Source organism: Hypanus sabinus, chromosome 5 (genome assembly GCF_030144855.1).
Source record: "Hypanus sabinus isolate sHypSab1 chromosome 5, sHypSab1.hap1, whole genome shotgun sequence".
NCBI classification, from domain to species: Eukaryota; Metazoa; Chordata; class Chondrichthyes; order Myliobatiformes; family Dasyatidae; genus Hypanus; species Hypanus sabinus.
In genome coordinates, this window is record NC_082710.1 from 857,090 (window position 1) to 873,862 (window position 16,773).

Genomic DNA, 16,773 nt, shown 5'->3' on the forward strand with positions numbered 1-16,773 from the left:
ATCCTCTCTGAGATATAGGGCCCAAAACTGTTCACAATACTCCAAGTGAGGCCTGACTAATGTCTTATAAAGCTTCAGTGTTATCTCCTTGTTTTTATATTTCTATTCCCCTTGAAATAAATGCCAACGTTGCATTTGCCTTCTTTACCATAGATTCAACCTGTAAATGAACTTTCTGGGAGTCTTGCAAGAGAACTGCGAAGTCCCTCTGCACCTCTGATGTTTGAACCTTCTCCCCATTTAGATAATAGTCTGCACTATTGTTCCTATTACCAAATGCATTACTGTACATTTCCCAACACTATTCCATTTGCCACTATTTTACTCATTTTTCTAATCTGTCAAAGTCTTGCTGCAATTGCATTGCTTCCTCAGCACGACCAACTCCACCTACCTTCTTATCATCTGCAAACTTTGCCACAAAGCTATCAATTCCATTATCCAAATCACTAACAATGTGAAAAATAGTGGTCTCAATATTGACTCCTGAAGAAATTAGACCATTAGTCACTGACAACCAACCAGAAAAGGCCCCCTTTATTCCCACTTGCTGCCTCCTGCCTGTCAGCCATTTCTCTATCCATGCCAGTACTTTTCCTGCAGTGCCAAAGGATTTTATCTTTAAGCAGTCTCATGTGAGTCACTTATCAAATGTCTTCTGAACATCTAAGTAAATGACATCCACTGCCTCTGCTTTGTCCACCCTGTTTGTTAATTCCTTGAAGAACTTGTCAAGCAACATTTCCCTTTACAGAAGCATGCTGACTTTGACATCAGTATTCTGCTGAGTACTTCAAAACCTCATCCTTTAATAATAGACTCCAACACTTACCCAACCATTGAATTTAGGTTAACTGGCTTATAATTTCATTTCTTTTGCTTCCCCTCCCCCCAAACAGTGAAATGGCATTTGCAATTTTCCAGTACTCTAGCTCCATGCCAGAATCAAGTGATTCTAGAAAAATCATGATCAATTCATTTTGGAGGGAACACGGTTAGGTAATGCAGAAGAGCTTAAGTGGTTAAATAATCTGATGAAAATTCAAGAAAAAAAATCAACTTACTGGGAAGTCCCCATGGAAATGTGAATGGTAGGAACGAACTTACACCAAATGGAGTCAGGCTTCCCACTATTAAAATTGTTAAATAGTGAGACACACACCAAGCTTCCTCTAGGCATTAATCCATACTGACGTTGTAATACACTACCAAAATTCACAGCAGTTTAAGAGTAAATGCTTTTCCTTTTTACCCAGAATGGGAATTGAAATTAAAGTGGCAAATCCCCTCACATTGAGTAGGCTGAACAAAATAAAACAAAAAACACAGAACAAACTCAGGTCATGTAGCATCCATGGAAAAAAAAGTAAACAGTCAGCCTTTCTGGCCGGGAATGGGGAAGATATCTGAATTTTAAAAAAGGAGCTGGGGGTTGGGGGAGGCTCGCTGGAAGGTGAAGCCAGGTAGATGGGAAAGGTCAAGGGTTGCAGAAGAATCTGATAGAGAGGAGAGTGAACCATAGGAGAAAGGGAAGGAGGTGGGACTTAAGGGGCAGGAGTGAAAAGGCATGAGGCCAGAGTTGGGGGAGGATTTGTTGACAAGAAGGAGAAATCAATGTTCATGCCATCAGGTTGGAGGGTATTCAGAAGAAATATAAAGTTGCTCCTCCAATCTGAGGGTGGTCTTATTATGGCACAAGAGGAAGCCATGGATTGACACATCAGAAGACGCCAGAAAGGAAGAAGGCGCAGCCACCCCGGGGGCCCCCAACCCCTCGCAGACCCTCCAGGACCTGCCACAGGAAAAGGAGGAGTCCATGGAGAAGGGGAGAGCCGCAGTGGTGGAAGGCTGAAGCGTTGTGGGCAAACAGAAGGAAGCCCAGAAAGCTCCAGCCAACCGACAGAGGGCAGAGCAGGAGGAGAACGGAAAGAGAAGGGCAGGGGACCACACAGCCTCCAGTAAACTGTCCACTTCAAAGGAGGAAGGAGTTGGGGGAAGCCAGCAGCAGTCCCGGCAGAGGAAGCGGCGGACAAAGCCCGCGGAGAGGAGAGAGAGTGGAGAAAGTCTGCTGGCCACCCCCCAAGTACAAGCCCAGGAGGCAGAGACCACCAGAGATCCCCAGCTCCGGGAACCCAGGAGTGGAGCCACATCTGGCGCCCCGCAGCCTGAAGGGGCAGCAGGCCTGGGAGATAGCAAGCCCCCAGGCAAAGAACCAGTACTACCACACCCAGGGGAGGATGACCTGCAGTTCCTGAGCCCACAGAATGCGAAGGACTTCACAAAGGCGGTGGGCATGATGACACAGGACTGCGGAGGTAAGGACTGTGTGCTGTTGCAATAAAGAACTTTAAACCATGGCGGACATTTCACTGGCATCTATTAATATGCACAGCTTGAGGAGTACTGGGCGATGCATCAGCACGCTCCAGTACTTGGACACGGTAAAGGCCGACGTGACCTTCCTCCAGGAGTGTGGACTGCCACACCTCCGCAACTACCGGAGGTGGTCACATTGGTGGACCTGGGGTTTGTTGGTGTGGTCGGTGGGCAACGACTGTCGTGCTTCCGGCCTGGGGATTCTGCTACGGGGAGGCAACTTCTCAATCACCAAAGTCAAAGAGGTGGTTGCGGGGTGCCTCCTGGTAGCAGATGTCAAATACCGGGGCAGTCCACTCCGGCTGATCAACGTGTACGCCTCCCCCCGTGTGGAGCGAGCGGCTGGCCGTCACTGAGCAGTTCCCACCGCTGCTGGTGACACCCCGGCCGGTCGTTCTGGCCGGAGACTTCAACTGCACCATTGATGCAGCTGGACGATTCAGCAGTGCCAACTGCAGGCTGGACAGTACCTCCAGACTCCTGATGGAAACGGTAAAGACAGCCAAGCTGTGCGACGCCTTTGGCACCCCCACAGGTGGAGTGGAGCTGCAAGCCACCAGGACACAACTGGACGGCTCAGCCTGCTCCCGATCAACTTCCACTTCCCGTCAGAGTCCCTCGCGGTCAGATCCACCGACGTCACACCGGTGTTCTTCTCTGACCACTGCCTTCTGCGAGCCACCTGTCACCTACAGGAGGACCGGAAGGCAGGTAGGGGACCTGGTAGCTGAATGTTAAGCTGCTGACCCCAGAGAACATCGAGGAACTACAGAAGGAGTACGCAGGTTGGAGGACCTTGAAAGCCTTCTTTGATTCCCCAGTTCACTGGTAGGAAGCCACCAAGGAGAACATCAAGAGGTTCTTCATCCGCAAGGGTATCCAGAAAGCAAGGCAAGGGTAGAGGGAACTGCATAAACTCCAGACAGAGTTGCAGCAACTCCTCCTTCTGCAGTCGAGGGGGGTGGATGTCAGGGAGGAACTGCGGGAAGTGAAGGGCCGGCAAGCTCAGCACTTTGCCGCCGAATCCTCCAAGATCATCTTCCGATCAAGAGTCCAAAGCCTGGAGCAGGACGAGACGTGCTCATGATTCTTCTTTCAAAAGGTGCACAGGGGGATATCTGTGATCCGGAACCTTAAGGAAGAGGACAGCTCAGTCATGTCCTCGCAGACAGACATACTGAGGATCCGCAGGTCCTTCTATGCCGGTCTGTACAGAGAAAAGGCCACAGACTCCACAGCCTCCCGCAGCTTCCTGTCGTCTATCACGCAGGTCTTAGACGACGGCAAGTGGGAGAGTCTGCAGCAGCCACTGACCCTGGACGAGCTGACTGGCTCCATCCGTTCCTTTGAGTCGGGTAAGTCTCCTGGAAGCGATAGCTTACCGGTCGAGTTGTATTCAGCTCTGTAGAACCGGATGGGCCCTGACCTGCTGGAAGTGTACAACGCTATGCTCCTGGCAGGCAGCATGTCAGAATCCATGAGGAAAGGCATCATCACCCTAATCTACAAAATCCTGTCCAAAGCTATTGCCAACAGGGTCAAGTCTGCACTGGAGCAGGTGATCCATCCGGACCAAACCTGTGCTGTACCGGGCAGGAAGATCTCAACAGCCTCACGCTGCTGAGGGACACCATCGCCTACGTCCAGGACGGGGGGTGGACACCTGCCTGGTCAGCTTGGACCAGGAGAAAGCCTTCAACAGGATATCGCACACGTACATGGCGGATGTACTCTCCAAAATGGGATTTGGGGAGCGAATCCGGAATTAGATCAAACTGCTCTACACAGACATCTGTAGTGCAGTCCAGGTCAACGGGTGGGAAACAGACAACTTCCCCATCAGGTCTGGAGTCAGGCAGGGCTGCCCTCTCTCCCGTCTTGTTCGTGTGCTGCACAGAACCCTTTGCCAAAGCCATCAGGAGGGATGGTGGCATAAGAGGGGTGACGCTGCCAGGCAGTGGAGAGACCCAAGTCAAAACCTCCCTGTACATGGACAACGTCACCGTCTTCTGCTCTGATCCAAGGTCGGTTTGCAGGCTAATCAGCATCTGCGAACTGTTCAAGCAGGCGTCAGGGGCCAGAGTCAACAGGTTCTTCGGCAATTGGCCCAACCAATCCAGCGTCCCCTTCACCATCAGGTCTGATCACGTGAAGGTGTTGGGGATCTGATTCGGAGGGGCCTAGGCGTGCAACAGGAATTGGCAGGAGCGGACTGCCAAGGTCAAAAAGAAACTGGGACTGTGGGGAGGGCGCTCCCTATTGATAGCGGGCAAGAACTTGGTCATCAGGTGTGAGGTGCTCTCAGGGCTGCTGTACTCAGCACAGGTGTGGCCAGTCCCCTGCTCCTTCAGCTCGGAAATCACCCGAGCCGTCTTCAGATTCGTCTGGGGATCCAAGATGGAGCAGCTCAGATGGACCATCATGCACAAGTCCCTGGACAACAGGGGCAAAAACGTCCCCAATGACACCCTCACCCTGATGGCCAGCTTCGTGTGTGGCTGCATCAGGTTGTGTGTGGATCCCAGGTACTTAGACGCCAAGTACCACTATGTGCCCAGGTTCTACCTGTCGCTCTGGCTATGAAGGATGGGTCTGGGCCACACAACACCCTGTCAGCTGGTCGTTGCCGCCATACCTGTCCTTCGTCGAAAAGTTCTTTCAGGTCAATGCCTTTGACCACAGGGCTAACAGGCAGTGGTCAGCATGTAAGGTCCTACAGGCACTGCAGGAGAAGGACGTGATGGACACAGTGGGGTGGTTCCCTGAGCAGACCATCCAGTTTATCTGGCAAAATGCCTCATCGCCAGACCTCACCAACAGGCACCAAGACCTCACCTGGCTGGCGGTGAGAGGGGCCCTCCCAGTCCGATCCCTCCTGTACGCCCGGAACATCGTCTCCACACCCCTCTGCCCATGGACTGCAGTGAGGAGGAGTCGGTGACCCACTTCTTTGCACACTGTGGGTTCGCCGAGAAGGTGAGGAGGAGGGTGGAAGCGACAGTGTCCAGGTTCATCCCCAGCGGCTGCGTAACAGAGGACTCTCTGATCTACGGGCTGTTCCCGGAGACACACACCGAGACCAACATCTGGTGCTGCTGGCAGATCATCAACTCGGTGAAAGACACTCATTGGTCAGCCCGAAACTTAATGGTCTACCAGCACATTGAGATGTCTGTGGGGGAATGCTATCAACTGGCACATTCTCAGCTGCAGGAGTTTGTGCTGAGGGACGCATTCAAACGGTGCAGCCACCGCAATGGCCCGGTGGAGAAGGGCCGCAATCTAGGGTTCTCTCCCCACGGAAGTTGAGGGGTAGTGGGGCAGGCTGTATACCCCTGAACAAGTGTATGTAAATATGAAATAACATAGAGTGCCACGTGGGTGGCAGAAGTGTGGGAATGTAAAGACTAATGGAAACATTTGTAAAGGACTGAGAGTCATTGAATGGCTTATTGTACAGAATTTTATTTTTGAATAAATCAGAATGGGAATTGAAATTAAAACATTTGGCAGATGGAGCAAAGGAGCTCAACTAAGTGGTCCTCAAATATACCATGTCTCACAAATGTAAAGGAAGCTGCAGTGGGAGCACAGAGCACCAGACACAATAGAGGACCTCAACAGATTCACAGGTGAAGTGCTGCCTTGCCTGGAAGGACTGCAGGCCGCTGAATAGAAGTGAGGAGGAAGTGAATGGTCAGATGTAGCACTTAGTTCACTTGCAGGGATGAATACCTGAAGGGATATTAGTGGGGAGAGACAAATGGACAAGGGAATGCACAGGGGAGGTAAAGATTATGTTCAATGGATAGGAAACAAATTAGAGCACGGACTGCTAGAAACTAGAATACAAATTTAGTTTATTTGGTAAAGGAGCAACTTTATGGTACAAGGGCATTACCTAATTCTAAGAACCACAGAGGCATAAAGATCTTACATGCACCCATGCATCATTGACATCATGTTAGCCCAAGAATTTTAGAACTAATAAACTTTGAACTTCCCTGGCCTACAGCAGAAGGATCAGCAAACCGAGGAAGGACAATAATGGTATTTTGCCGCATCGATGAACAATAAAATCGGCATTGGTTTATTGGTCACGTGGACTGATCTACAATGAAAATATTTTGTGTGCCATCCAGATAGATTATGCCATACACAAGTACATCCAGGTAATAAATAAGAGGATTGAAACTCTGCCGTATGATAACCGTAAACCTAAACTCGACAAACCCCACCTCCACGCATGGACACAGACCAAGCTGGAGGCACCAGCAGCCGCCCATCGCCGGGAACCGGACGCGGGCCAGGCAGCGCGAGGACGGATGCCCGGGCCCCGCCGAGATGTGACTGCGGCTCCCTCCAAGCCCGGGCCGAGACAACTCCACAACCTTGGGACTTGGCCACTGAGCCACCTCAAGGCTGCTCCGGGCCTAGGCCCGTGACTGCGGCCCACACATCCTCGGACCGCTCTCGGTTCCCTCTCCCCTGCGCATGGTGCCGATTCTTTTTACCTTTGTCGTCACGGCTATCAGCCGCCATCGATACCCTGTGCTGAGACGGGCCCCTGCCCGGTAGGTCCCGCCTGGGTCCTCGTTGCTGTCCGCTGGGTGAGGTATGGAATCTCAGGCTGGGGTACAGTCGGGCAGGTTCAGCACCACTTAGTCAGTGGAGCGGAATCCTGTACCACACTGGAAGTGGCAGCCAGTCCAGATGACCGTTCGCTCCTCACAAAATGGCGACGCCGAGCAAAGCGGCCGCCCTGGTCTCACAATCTGCGTCACAATGTACGCCATCGTGACGTCACAGAGCGCGCCGTCCCGGCCCCGCCTCATCAAAACTGGGGTGCTCGGTCGGGTGGCAGGAATGTACAGTCCGCCTCAGCTCGTTGCCTGTCCATTTCCCTCCCGACTTCCTGTTCAACCATCTGCAGAATCTATTCTGTCACAAACAGCCTGATGTTGCAAATTGCTGAGGAAAGCAACATATCGATTACGTCATTATTATATTGTAACTTGCCCTTTACTGTGCTTATTGTCTGGTTTATTAATTATTGTACTGTCTTGCAGTGTTTTGTGCACTTTATCTAGTTCCGTGTAGGTCTGAATTTTAATGTATTTTTGTTTCATGTAGTACCATGGTCCTGGAGGAACGTTGTTTCATTTTTACTGTGTACTGTACCAGCAGTTATGGTTGAAATGACAATAAAAGCGACTTGAGCTACAAAGAAGGCACCACAGCCGTTATGTTTCTTGAGGAGATTTGGTATATCACCATTTTCTACGGTTGTACCGTAGAAAGTATTATAACTGCTTCACGGTCTGGTATGGGGGGAGGGCGCCACATAGGACCTAAATAAGCTGCAGAGTTGTAAATTTAGAGAGCTCCATCATGAGCACTAGCCTTGGTAGCATCCAGGACATCTTCAAGGAGCGATGCCCCAAAAAAGGCATCGAGCATCATAAGGACCCTCCATCACCTAGGACAAGCCCTCTAATGATTGCTGTCACTAAGGAGAAGCTATAGAAGCCTGGAAGCACAGACTCAATCATTCAGGAACAGCTTCTTCCCTTCTGTAATCCAATCTCTGATGCGCATTTGTGAGGGAATTTAGAGGATTAATGATAATTTGAGACTGCTGAATGTTCTAGTGGAAATGAACAGAAAATATCAATATGATAAAAGGGAATGTGGAAAAATAAGTATTACTAAAACATACCAGCAAGACGACAAGCTAATTACTAACCACCCTCCCTCAGCTGCAGGGCTTGTTGTGAAAAACTACTTTTATTCAGTCTCACAAATGCTTGGAGTGTTACGCCTGTTTACCTTATCAGGAAACCTCGATTTGAACTCTGTAGCTGTTTGTATGGTTGGAGTCTAGGGGATTGGCCTCATGGAGGTTCTTTTGAGCAGGTAAAAATAAAATATTGGTAGAAGACGATTGATTCAGGTAGCGGGATCCCACTTGGGACCTCGATTAGACAATGTGGTGCTTAATAAATGGGAAGAAGTGGACAAGCAACACCAAACAACTGAAATGAAACCTAAGGAAGAAGCTACTTCTAATAAATACCAATGGACGCGGCTCCGGGATTGCTGGCTCCTTCTGCTGCCCCCCCCCCCCCCCCCGTATGATTCACAATAAAGGAGAATCCCTTGTGGACTTTATAGCTCGTTTTAAGGATACATGTACTTCGTAGTCCAGTACCAGTATATCTGTTAGAGTTGTTAGGGTTTAAACTAATTTGGCAGGGGGATGAGAACCGGAGTGATAGGGTTGAGGAAGGGGAAAACAGAAATAAATCAAAGATAGCGTGCAACAGAGATGATAGAAAGGACAGGCAGGAGATGAGGTTTAATCACAGCCAGTGGGATGAGTTACAGGGCAATAGGGGCATGGTGCAGTTAAAACAGACAGCAACAGATACCGGACTGAGAGTGTTGTATATGAATGTATGCAACATAAGGAATAAAATGCACGGTCTTGAAATTCAGCTACAGATAGGCAAAAATGAGGTTGTGGCCATCTCTGAAACTTGGCTAAAGGATGGCTACCATTGGGAGCTGAATGTCCAAGGACATACGGTGTATCAGAAAGATAGGTTAGTAGGCAGAGGGGGGTGTGTGTCTCTGTATATAAGAAATAATATTAAATCATCAGAAAAAGATTGTCATAAGGGGACGTGAGACCAGACCCAAATGCAGGACGCAGGCACTAAAGTACTGGAGGCAGGACGGAACAAGCTAAACGATAGGACAAAGTGTGGAGACCTTGGCATTCAGACATGACCCTGGAGTTCAGAGAGGCTCTCGAGGCTTGGCTAGAGGCTGGGGTCTAGAGGCTTGAGGCTGAGGTCTTGCTAGAGGCTTGGCTTGAGGACGAGTTCTTGAGTCTTGAGGCTTGCTTGAAGCTGAGGTCTTGAGGCTTGGCTTGAGGATGAGTTCTTGAGCTGGAGTCTTGAGGCTTGGCTAGAGGCAGGGGTCTTGAGGCTGGGTTCTTGGGACTAGGAATGCTGGGAGGATAGCCCCCTGGGCAGGCCGCAGAACTCCTGGGTAGGGCCCGGACCTCCCAGGCAGGACACAGGGGCCTGGGCAGGTCACGGGGCACAACCTGTTGGAGACGAGGGATAGGAAGGGGCAGAGTCCCTGGCCGGGCAACGGCAGTCTCGCCTGGCTTACCCAACGGAGGCAAGGGATAGGAAGGGAGCTCGGACCAGGGTGACTTCAAGACTCACTGCGGCCGGAAGACTCGGGCGGGCTACGAAGCAGCCCAGTCCATAGCTCACTCATGGAACTCGTCGTTAACGGTGGTACTCCAAGCTGGGATGGACAGGACAACCCCCCCCAACTATGCTCAATCCCAGAGCCCCTTATATTCACAGCCAACTGATAGGCATCAGGTGTGCCTCCTTGAGCCCAACCAAGCTAAGATGATCCTCCAGTGTGACTATTTGAATTCAAGGCAAAACAAGGAGCGGTCGAAAGACCCGGAGTCCACGGACCGGATCAAGAACCGAGATGCAGACTTCGGACCTGATCATAACAGAGATGATATAGGATTGAAAGGTGTAGAGTCTCTATGGGTTGAGTTAAGAAATGACAAGGGTAAAAGAACCATATTGGCAGTTGTGTACATGCTTCCAAACAGCAGATAGGATGTGGATTACAAATTACAGCAAGAGATAGAAAAGGCATGTCAGAAAGGCAATGTCATGATAATCGTTGGGGATTTTAACATGAAAGTGGATTGCGAAAACCAGGATAGTACTGGACCTCAAGGGATCAAATTTGTAGAATGTCTAAGGGATGGCGTTTTAGAACAGCTTGTTGTTCAGCCCACTAGAGGATTGGCTATGCTGGATTGGGTGCTGTGCAATGATCCGAGGTGATAAGAGAGCTTTATGTTAAGGATAGGGAACAGTGATCACAATATGATTGCGTTCACATTGAAATTTGAGAGGGAAAAAATAAATTCCAATGTGTCGGTATTTCAGTGGAATAAAGGAAATTACAATGGCACGAGAAGGGAACTGGCCCAAGTTAACTGGAAAGGAACATTTGCAGGAAGGACAGCAGAGCGGCAATAGCTGGAGCTTCTGTGAAAAATGACGGATTGCAAGATAGATATATTCCAAATAAGAAGAAATTTTCAAAGGGATGAAGGACACTACCATGGCTGACAAGTGAAGTCAGAGCCAAAGTAAAAGCAAAAGAGAGGCATTCAAGGAAGCTAGAGCTAGTGGGAAGATAGAGGATTGGGAAGTATTTAAAACTTTGACTGAGAAGGTGCTTAGGAAGCTTAAGGGTCTGAGGGTGGATAAATCTCGACCTGATGGAATGCACCCTTGGCTTCTGAAGGAAGTAGCTGGAGAGATTGCGGAGGCATTAACGATGATGTTTCAAGAGTCAATAGATTCTGGCATTGTACTGGATGACTGGAAAATTGCAAATGTTACTCTGCTATTTAAGAAGGGTGGAAGGCAGCAGAAAAGAAACTATAGACCTGTTAGCCTGACATCAGTGGTTGGGAAGTTAATGGAATTGATCGGTAGGGATGAGATTACAGTGTACCTGGAGGCACATGAGAAAATAGGCCAAAAGTAAGATAAGAGCCCATGGAATTACAGGGAAGTTACTAGCATGGGTGGAGCATTGACTGGTTGACAGAAAACAGAGAGTGGAAATAAAGGGATCCTATTCCGGCTGGCTGCCGGTTACCAGTGGAGTTCCACAGGGATCTGTGTTGGGACTGTTGCTTTTTACCATGTATGTTAATGATTTGGACTGCGGGGTTAGTGGATTTGTGGCTAAATTTGCCAATGATAAAAAGATAGGTGGAGGAGAGGATAGTGTTGAGAAAACAGAGAGCCTACAGAGAGACTCAGATAGTTTAGTGGAATAGGGAAAAAAGTGGCAAATGAAATACAATGTTGGAAAGTGAATGGTCATGCACTTTGGTGGAAGAAATAAACGGACAGAGTATTATTTAGATGGGGAGAGAATTCAAAGTGCAGAGATGCAAAGGGACTTGGGAGTCCATGTGCAAGATACCCTAAAGGTTAACCTCCAGGTTCAGTCAGTTGTGAAGGAGGTGAATTGTTGGCAGTCATTTCTAGAGGTATAGGATATAAGATCAGGGATGTGATGTTGAGGCTCTATAAGGCACTTGAGAGACCACACTTGGAGTATTATGTGCAGTTTTGGGCTCCTTATTGGAGAGGGTTAAGAGAAGATTCATGAGAATGGTTCCAGGAATGAAAGGGCTATCATATGAGGAACATCTGGTAGCTCTTGGGCTGTATTCCCTGGAGTTCAGGAGAATGAGGGGAGATCTCATAAAAACATTCTGAATGTTAAAGGGCCTGAACAGATTAGATATGGCAAAGTTATTTCCCATGGTAGGGGATTCTAACACAAGATGGCATGACTTCAGGATTGAAGGTCGTCCTTTTAGTACTGAGATGTGGAAAAATTACTTTAGACAGAGGATCTGTGGAATTTGTTGCCATGAGTAACTGTGCATGCCAATTCATTGGGTGTATTTAAAGCAGAGATAGATAGGTTCTTGATTAGCCAGGGCATCAATGGATAATGGGAGAAAGCAGGGAAGTGGGGATGACTGGAATTACTGGATCAGCCCATGATTGAATGGCAGAGCAGTCTCGATGGGTCAAATAGCCTGCCTCTGCAGCTGTATCTTATGGTTTTATGGTCTTACTGGCAGAAGCCTTGAATAACTATATTGTGTCAGTCTTCATAGTGGAGGTCACGCCTAACATGCCAAAGAAAGATGTTAAGAATACAATGGGAGGTGAGGATCTCGACACAATAGCTAAAGAGCTAGTGCTGAGCAAACTTGTGGGCTTGAAGATAGCTGTCCCATGGTGCTGATGGAATGCATCCCAAGGTGCTGAAAGAAATGGTGCTTGTGCTTGTGCATGAATCACAAAAGGTTGGTTTGCAGGGGCAGCAGGCTATCAAGAAGGTAAATGGAATGTTGGCCTTCATTGCTAGAGGGATTGAATTTAAGAGGAGGGAGGTTATGCTGCAACTATACAGGGTACTGGCGTGGCTGCACCTGGAGTAATGCATACAGTTCTGGTTGAAGTCGAATATACTGGTTTGAAGGTGGTGCAGAGGAGTTTCACCAGGTTGATTCCAGAGATGAGGGGGTTAGACTATGAGGAGAGATTGAGTTGCCTGGGACTGTACTCGCAGGAATTCAGAATAATGAGAGGAGGTCTTATAGAAACATATACAATTATGAGAGAGATAGATAAGATAGAGGCAGTTTCCACTGGGAGGTGAGACTAGAACTAGGGGACATAGCTTCAAGATTCGAGGGAGTAGAGTTAGGACAGAGATGAGGAGGAACTGCTTTTTCCAGAGACTGGTGAATCTGTAGAATTCTCTGCCCAATGAAGCAGCGGGTGCTACCTCAGCAAATATATTTAAGACAAGGTTGGATAGTTTTTGCATAGTAGGGGAATTATGGGTTATGGGAAAAAAGCAGGTAGGTGGAGATGAGTTCATGATGAGATCAGCCATGATCTTATTGAATGGCGGACCCGGCTCAATGGGTCAGATGGTCAACTTCTGTTCTCATCCCTTATGTCTTTACAGAAAGGGATGGAGAAGAAGCCAGAATACAAGTCGACCACCGTGTACCAGTGACTCTGCGAGGGAACAGAAGTCAGTGTAACATTGACATTCGGCACCACCAGTGAGATGGGTTGTACTATCTGGTTATTGCCCCGCAGGTCTTGGTCAAAGCGCCACTCTTCAGGTCGCCCTTGTTTCAACACTGTCAATGTGGGTGCCATACTGGCAGGGGCTTTCTATCAGCTGGAGAACCTCTTGCCACCATTGATGGATCTCCACCATTGATTTGATTCCGAATAAGGCTTCTGGCGACAGACGGTATTGACGATTGGAAGGCAGGCGGCAGTTTCGCTTCAGGGCCACTTGCTGAGGGGCCACCGACTAGTCCCACATGATTTTTCTGTTTTGCCCAAAGTTACGGATTTACCCAACTAAGGTCTGCCGGCTTCATCCACTGGCCAGTGGGTGGAGGGCACTCGGCACGAGAAGGTTTCCCCTTCCCACACCCCCATAGTTGTCACTATGATTCTAGAGTGAGGAAACGGACTCCAGGAGTAAGGCACTGACCAGGGTACATGCCTGCTTGCACTCTCTTTACCATGGGCCCCAAATCTTTGGGTGAAAACGGGGGTTTCAGGGCAAGGGACAGATGCGGAGTCGAAATCTCTGCCTCGAGAAACAGCTGGGTCTGAGCATGTTCAAAACCAGTGTCCATTCCGGACCAAAGGCTACAATTCCACAGAAGGTAACTGTCCCAAGCTTGCCCTCATGCCCGACAGCCAGTTTTCGATAATTGTCATGTGGATCGGTATAGCAGAAGGCGGTGGTACAGTGCAATATAGTGGCAACACACCAAGTATTTACAAATTCCACCACATACATTTTCCCTTTTATTTGCTATAATATGTCCTACCACAACCAATTTCCCCATGGGACACCTTCCTTGTGTCAGGCGTATAACGCCGCCTGAATAGCAGGGGACCACAGTTAGGTCCATCATAGTGCGAAGTTCAGGGACCTTCTTATCAGTTAATGCAAGAAACAAGCCTTCGAGGGTGCAGTGGATAACGGTGTTCAATTTACAAAGGGCCTGTCGGCCTGGCAGATTTACAGGTGGATTATTAGTAATGTCCTCCAGCTGCCTCCTCTTTATCCTAACCTCCACGGGATCAGACACCATGGGGACTCCAGCCATCCCCACAGTAGTGACCGTTTCCACATGTGGGGCTGACAGATGCTAAGTAGGTGCTGGAATCAATCAGGACAGGTAGTCCTACCTCAATTTCCAGGAGAGAGTCCTCTCGGATTTCCTAACAGCTGATCATAGCCACCTGTATCATCGGCCCAACTTGACTGCTTAATTGGGGTCCGAAGGGATTGCGGAGCATAAAGGGGGTACTCTGTTGAGTATTACTGTGATCTGGGCCCTCCTCCTAGCCCCTATAATTCTTCTCGGTGATTGTGGTGTGTCAATCCCTGGCCCACTGTCCCCTCCTTCCACACTTCCTGTAAACCCCGTTTCTGCAGTTCTTAGCCCAGTGTCTCTTCGCCCGCACTGATCCTGCAACCTGTTTGGTCAGGACCAAAACTCCGTCCCCTGACTACTGGTTCTCTGCATGTATGGTCCCTTTTCCACAGTCCCTTTAAACAGTCCATTGTGCTCCATATTAATCAGAATTTGGGTCTTCTGTGGCCAGGTCTGGTTCTGCCAATTAAGATTAGTTAACTTTAAGGAGTGCACAATCTCGGGTCTGTGGCAGTCAAAAAAATGTCTGAATTGTCAACTTGGCATTCTGAATGCCAAGGAATATAAGACCATAAGATATTGGAGCAGAAGTAGGCCATTCAGCCCATTCGAGTCTGCTCTGCCATTCAATCAGGGGCTGATCCAATTCTTCCAATCATCCCCACTCCCCTGCCTTCACCCCATACCCTTTGATGCCCTGATTAATCAAGAACCCATCTATCTCTGCCTTAAATACACCCAATGACTTGGCCTCCACTTCTGCTCATGACAACAAATTCAAAAGATTTACCACCCGCTGACTAATTTCTCCGTATCTCAGTTCTAAATGGACATCCTTCAATCCTGAAGTCATGCCCTCTTGTCCTAGAATCCCCTACCATGGGAAATAACTTTTTAATCTGTTCAGGCCTTTTAACCTTTGAAATGTTTCTATGAGATCCCCTCTCAATCTCGTGAACATCAGGGAATACAGCCCAAGAGCTGCGAGACGTTCCTCTTACGGTAACCCTCTAATTCCTGGAATCATTCTTGTGAATCTTCTCTGAACCCTCTCCAATGTCAGTATATCCTCTCTAAAATAAGGAGCCCAAAACTGCACACAATACTCCAAGTATGGTCTCACAAGTGCCTCATAGAGCCTCAAGATCACATCCCTGCTCTTATATTCTATACCTCTAGAAATGAATGCCAACATTGCATTCACCTTCTTCACCACCGACTCAGCCTGGAGGTTAACCTTTAGGGTATCCTGCACAAGGACTCCCAAATCCCTTTGCATCTCTGCATTTTGAATTCCCTCCTCATCTAAATAATAGTATGCCCATTTATTTCTTCCACCAAAGTACATGACCGTACACTTTATAACATTGTATTCCATTTGCCACTTCATTGCCCATTCCCCTAAACTATCTAAGTCTCTCTGCAGACTCTTTGTTTACTCAACACTACTTGCTCCTCCACCTATCAAAATCATTGGCAAATTTAGCCACAAATCCACTAATCCCACAGTCCAAATCATTAACATGCATCGTAAAAAGCAACGGTCCCAACACGGACCCCTGTGGAACTCCACTGGTAATTGGCAGCCAGCCAGAATAGGATCTCTTTACTTGCACTCTCTGTTTCCTGCCGACCAGCCAATGCTCCACCCATGCTAGTAACTTCTCTGTAATTCCATGGGCTCTTATTTTACTAAGCAGCCTCATGTGGCATCTTGTCAAAGGCCTCCTGAAAATCCAAATACACCACATCTACTACATCTCCCTTGTCTACCCTGATAGTAATTTCCTCAAAGAATTGCAGTAGGTTTGTCAGGCAGGATTTTCCTTTCAGGAAACCATGCTGGATTTGGAATATTTTGTCATGTGCCTCCAGGTATTCTGTAATCTCATCCCTAACAATCGATTCCAACAACTTCCCAACCACTGATGTCAGGCTAACAGGTCTATAATTTCCTTTCTGCTGGCACCCACCCTTCTTAAATAGCGGAGTAACATTTGAGATTTTCGAGTCATCCGGTACAATGCCAGAATCTATTGATACTTGAAAGATCATCATTAATACCTCTGCAATCCCTCCAGCTACTTCCTTCAGAACCCAAGGGTGCACTCCATCAGGTCCAGGAGATTTATCCACCCTCAGACCATTAAGCTTACCGAGCACCTTCTCAGTCAAAAATTTTCACTGCACAAACTTCACTTTTGACACTCATGAATGCAGTCATCTTCCACTGTGAAGACTGATGCAAAATACACATTCAGTTCCTCTGCCGTCTCTGCGACTCTCATTACGATATCTCCAGTGTCATTTTGTATTGGTCCTATATCTACCCTCAACTCTCTTTTACCCATTATATGCTTAAAAAAGCTTTTAATATCTTCTGTGATATTAGTCGCCAGCTTCCTCTCATAATTCATCTTTTCCTTCTGAATGAGCTTCTTAGTTTCCTTCTGCAAGTTTTTAAAAGCTTCCCAATCCTCTATCTTCCCACTAGCTCTGGCTTCCTTGTATGCCCTCTCTTTCGCTTTTACTTTGACTCTGACTTC

The 16,773-nt window shown here is 48.2% G+C and overlaps 1 protein-coding gene across 3 annotated transcripts in view; it reads right to left on the bottom strand.

Moving 5' to 3' along the window:
- The window catches only part of ythdc1 (YTH N6-methyladenosine RNA binding protein C1), a 97,827-nt gene extending 90,666 nt beyond the window's left edge, over positions 1 to 7,161 (bottom strand). For all 3 annotated transcript variants that reach the window (XM_059969284.1, XM_059969283.1, XM_059969282.1), the window contains exon 1: positions 6,891 to 7,161. In XM_059969284.1, the coding sequence (XP_059825267.1) occupies positions 6,891 to 6,918 (28 nt within the window). In that variant the 5' untranslated portion in view covers positions 6,919 to 7,161. The remainder of the gene's footprint in view (positions 1 to 6,890) is intronic.
- Positions 7,162 to 16,773: the final 9,612 nt, after the last annotated feature.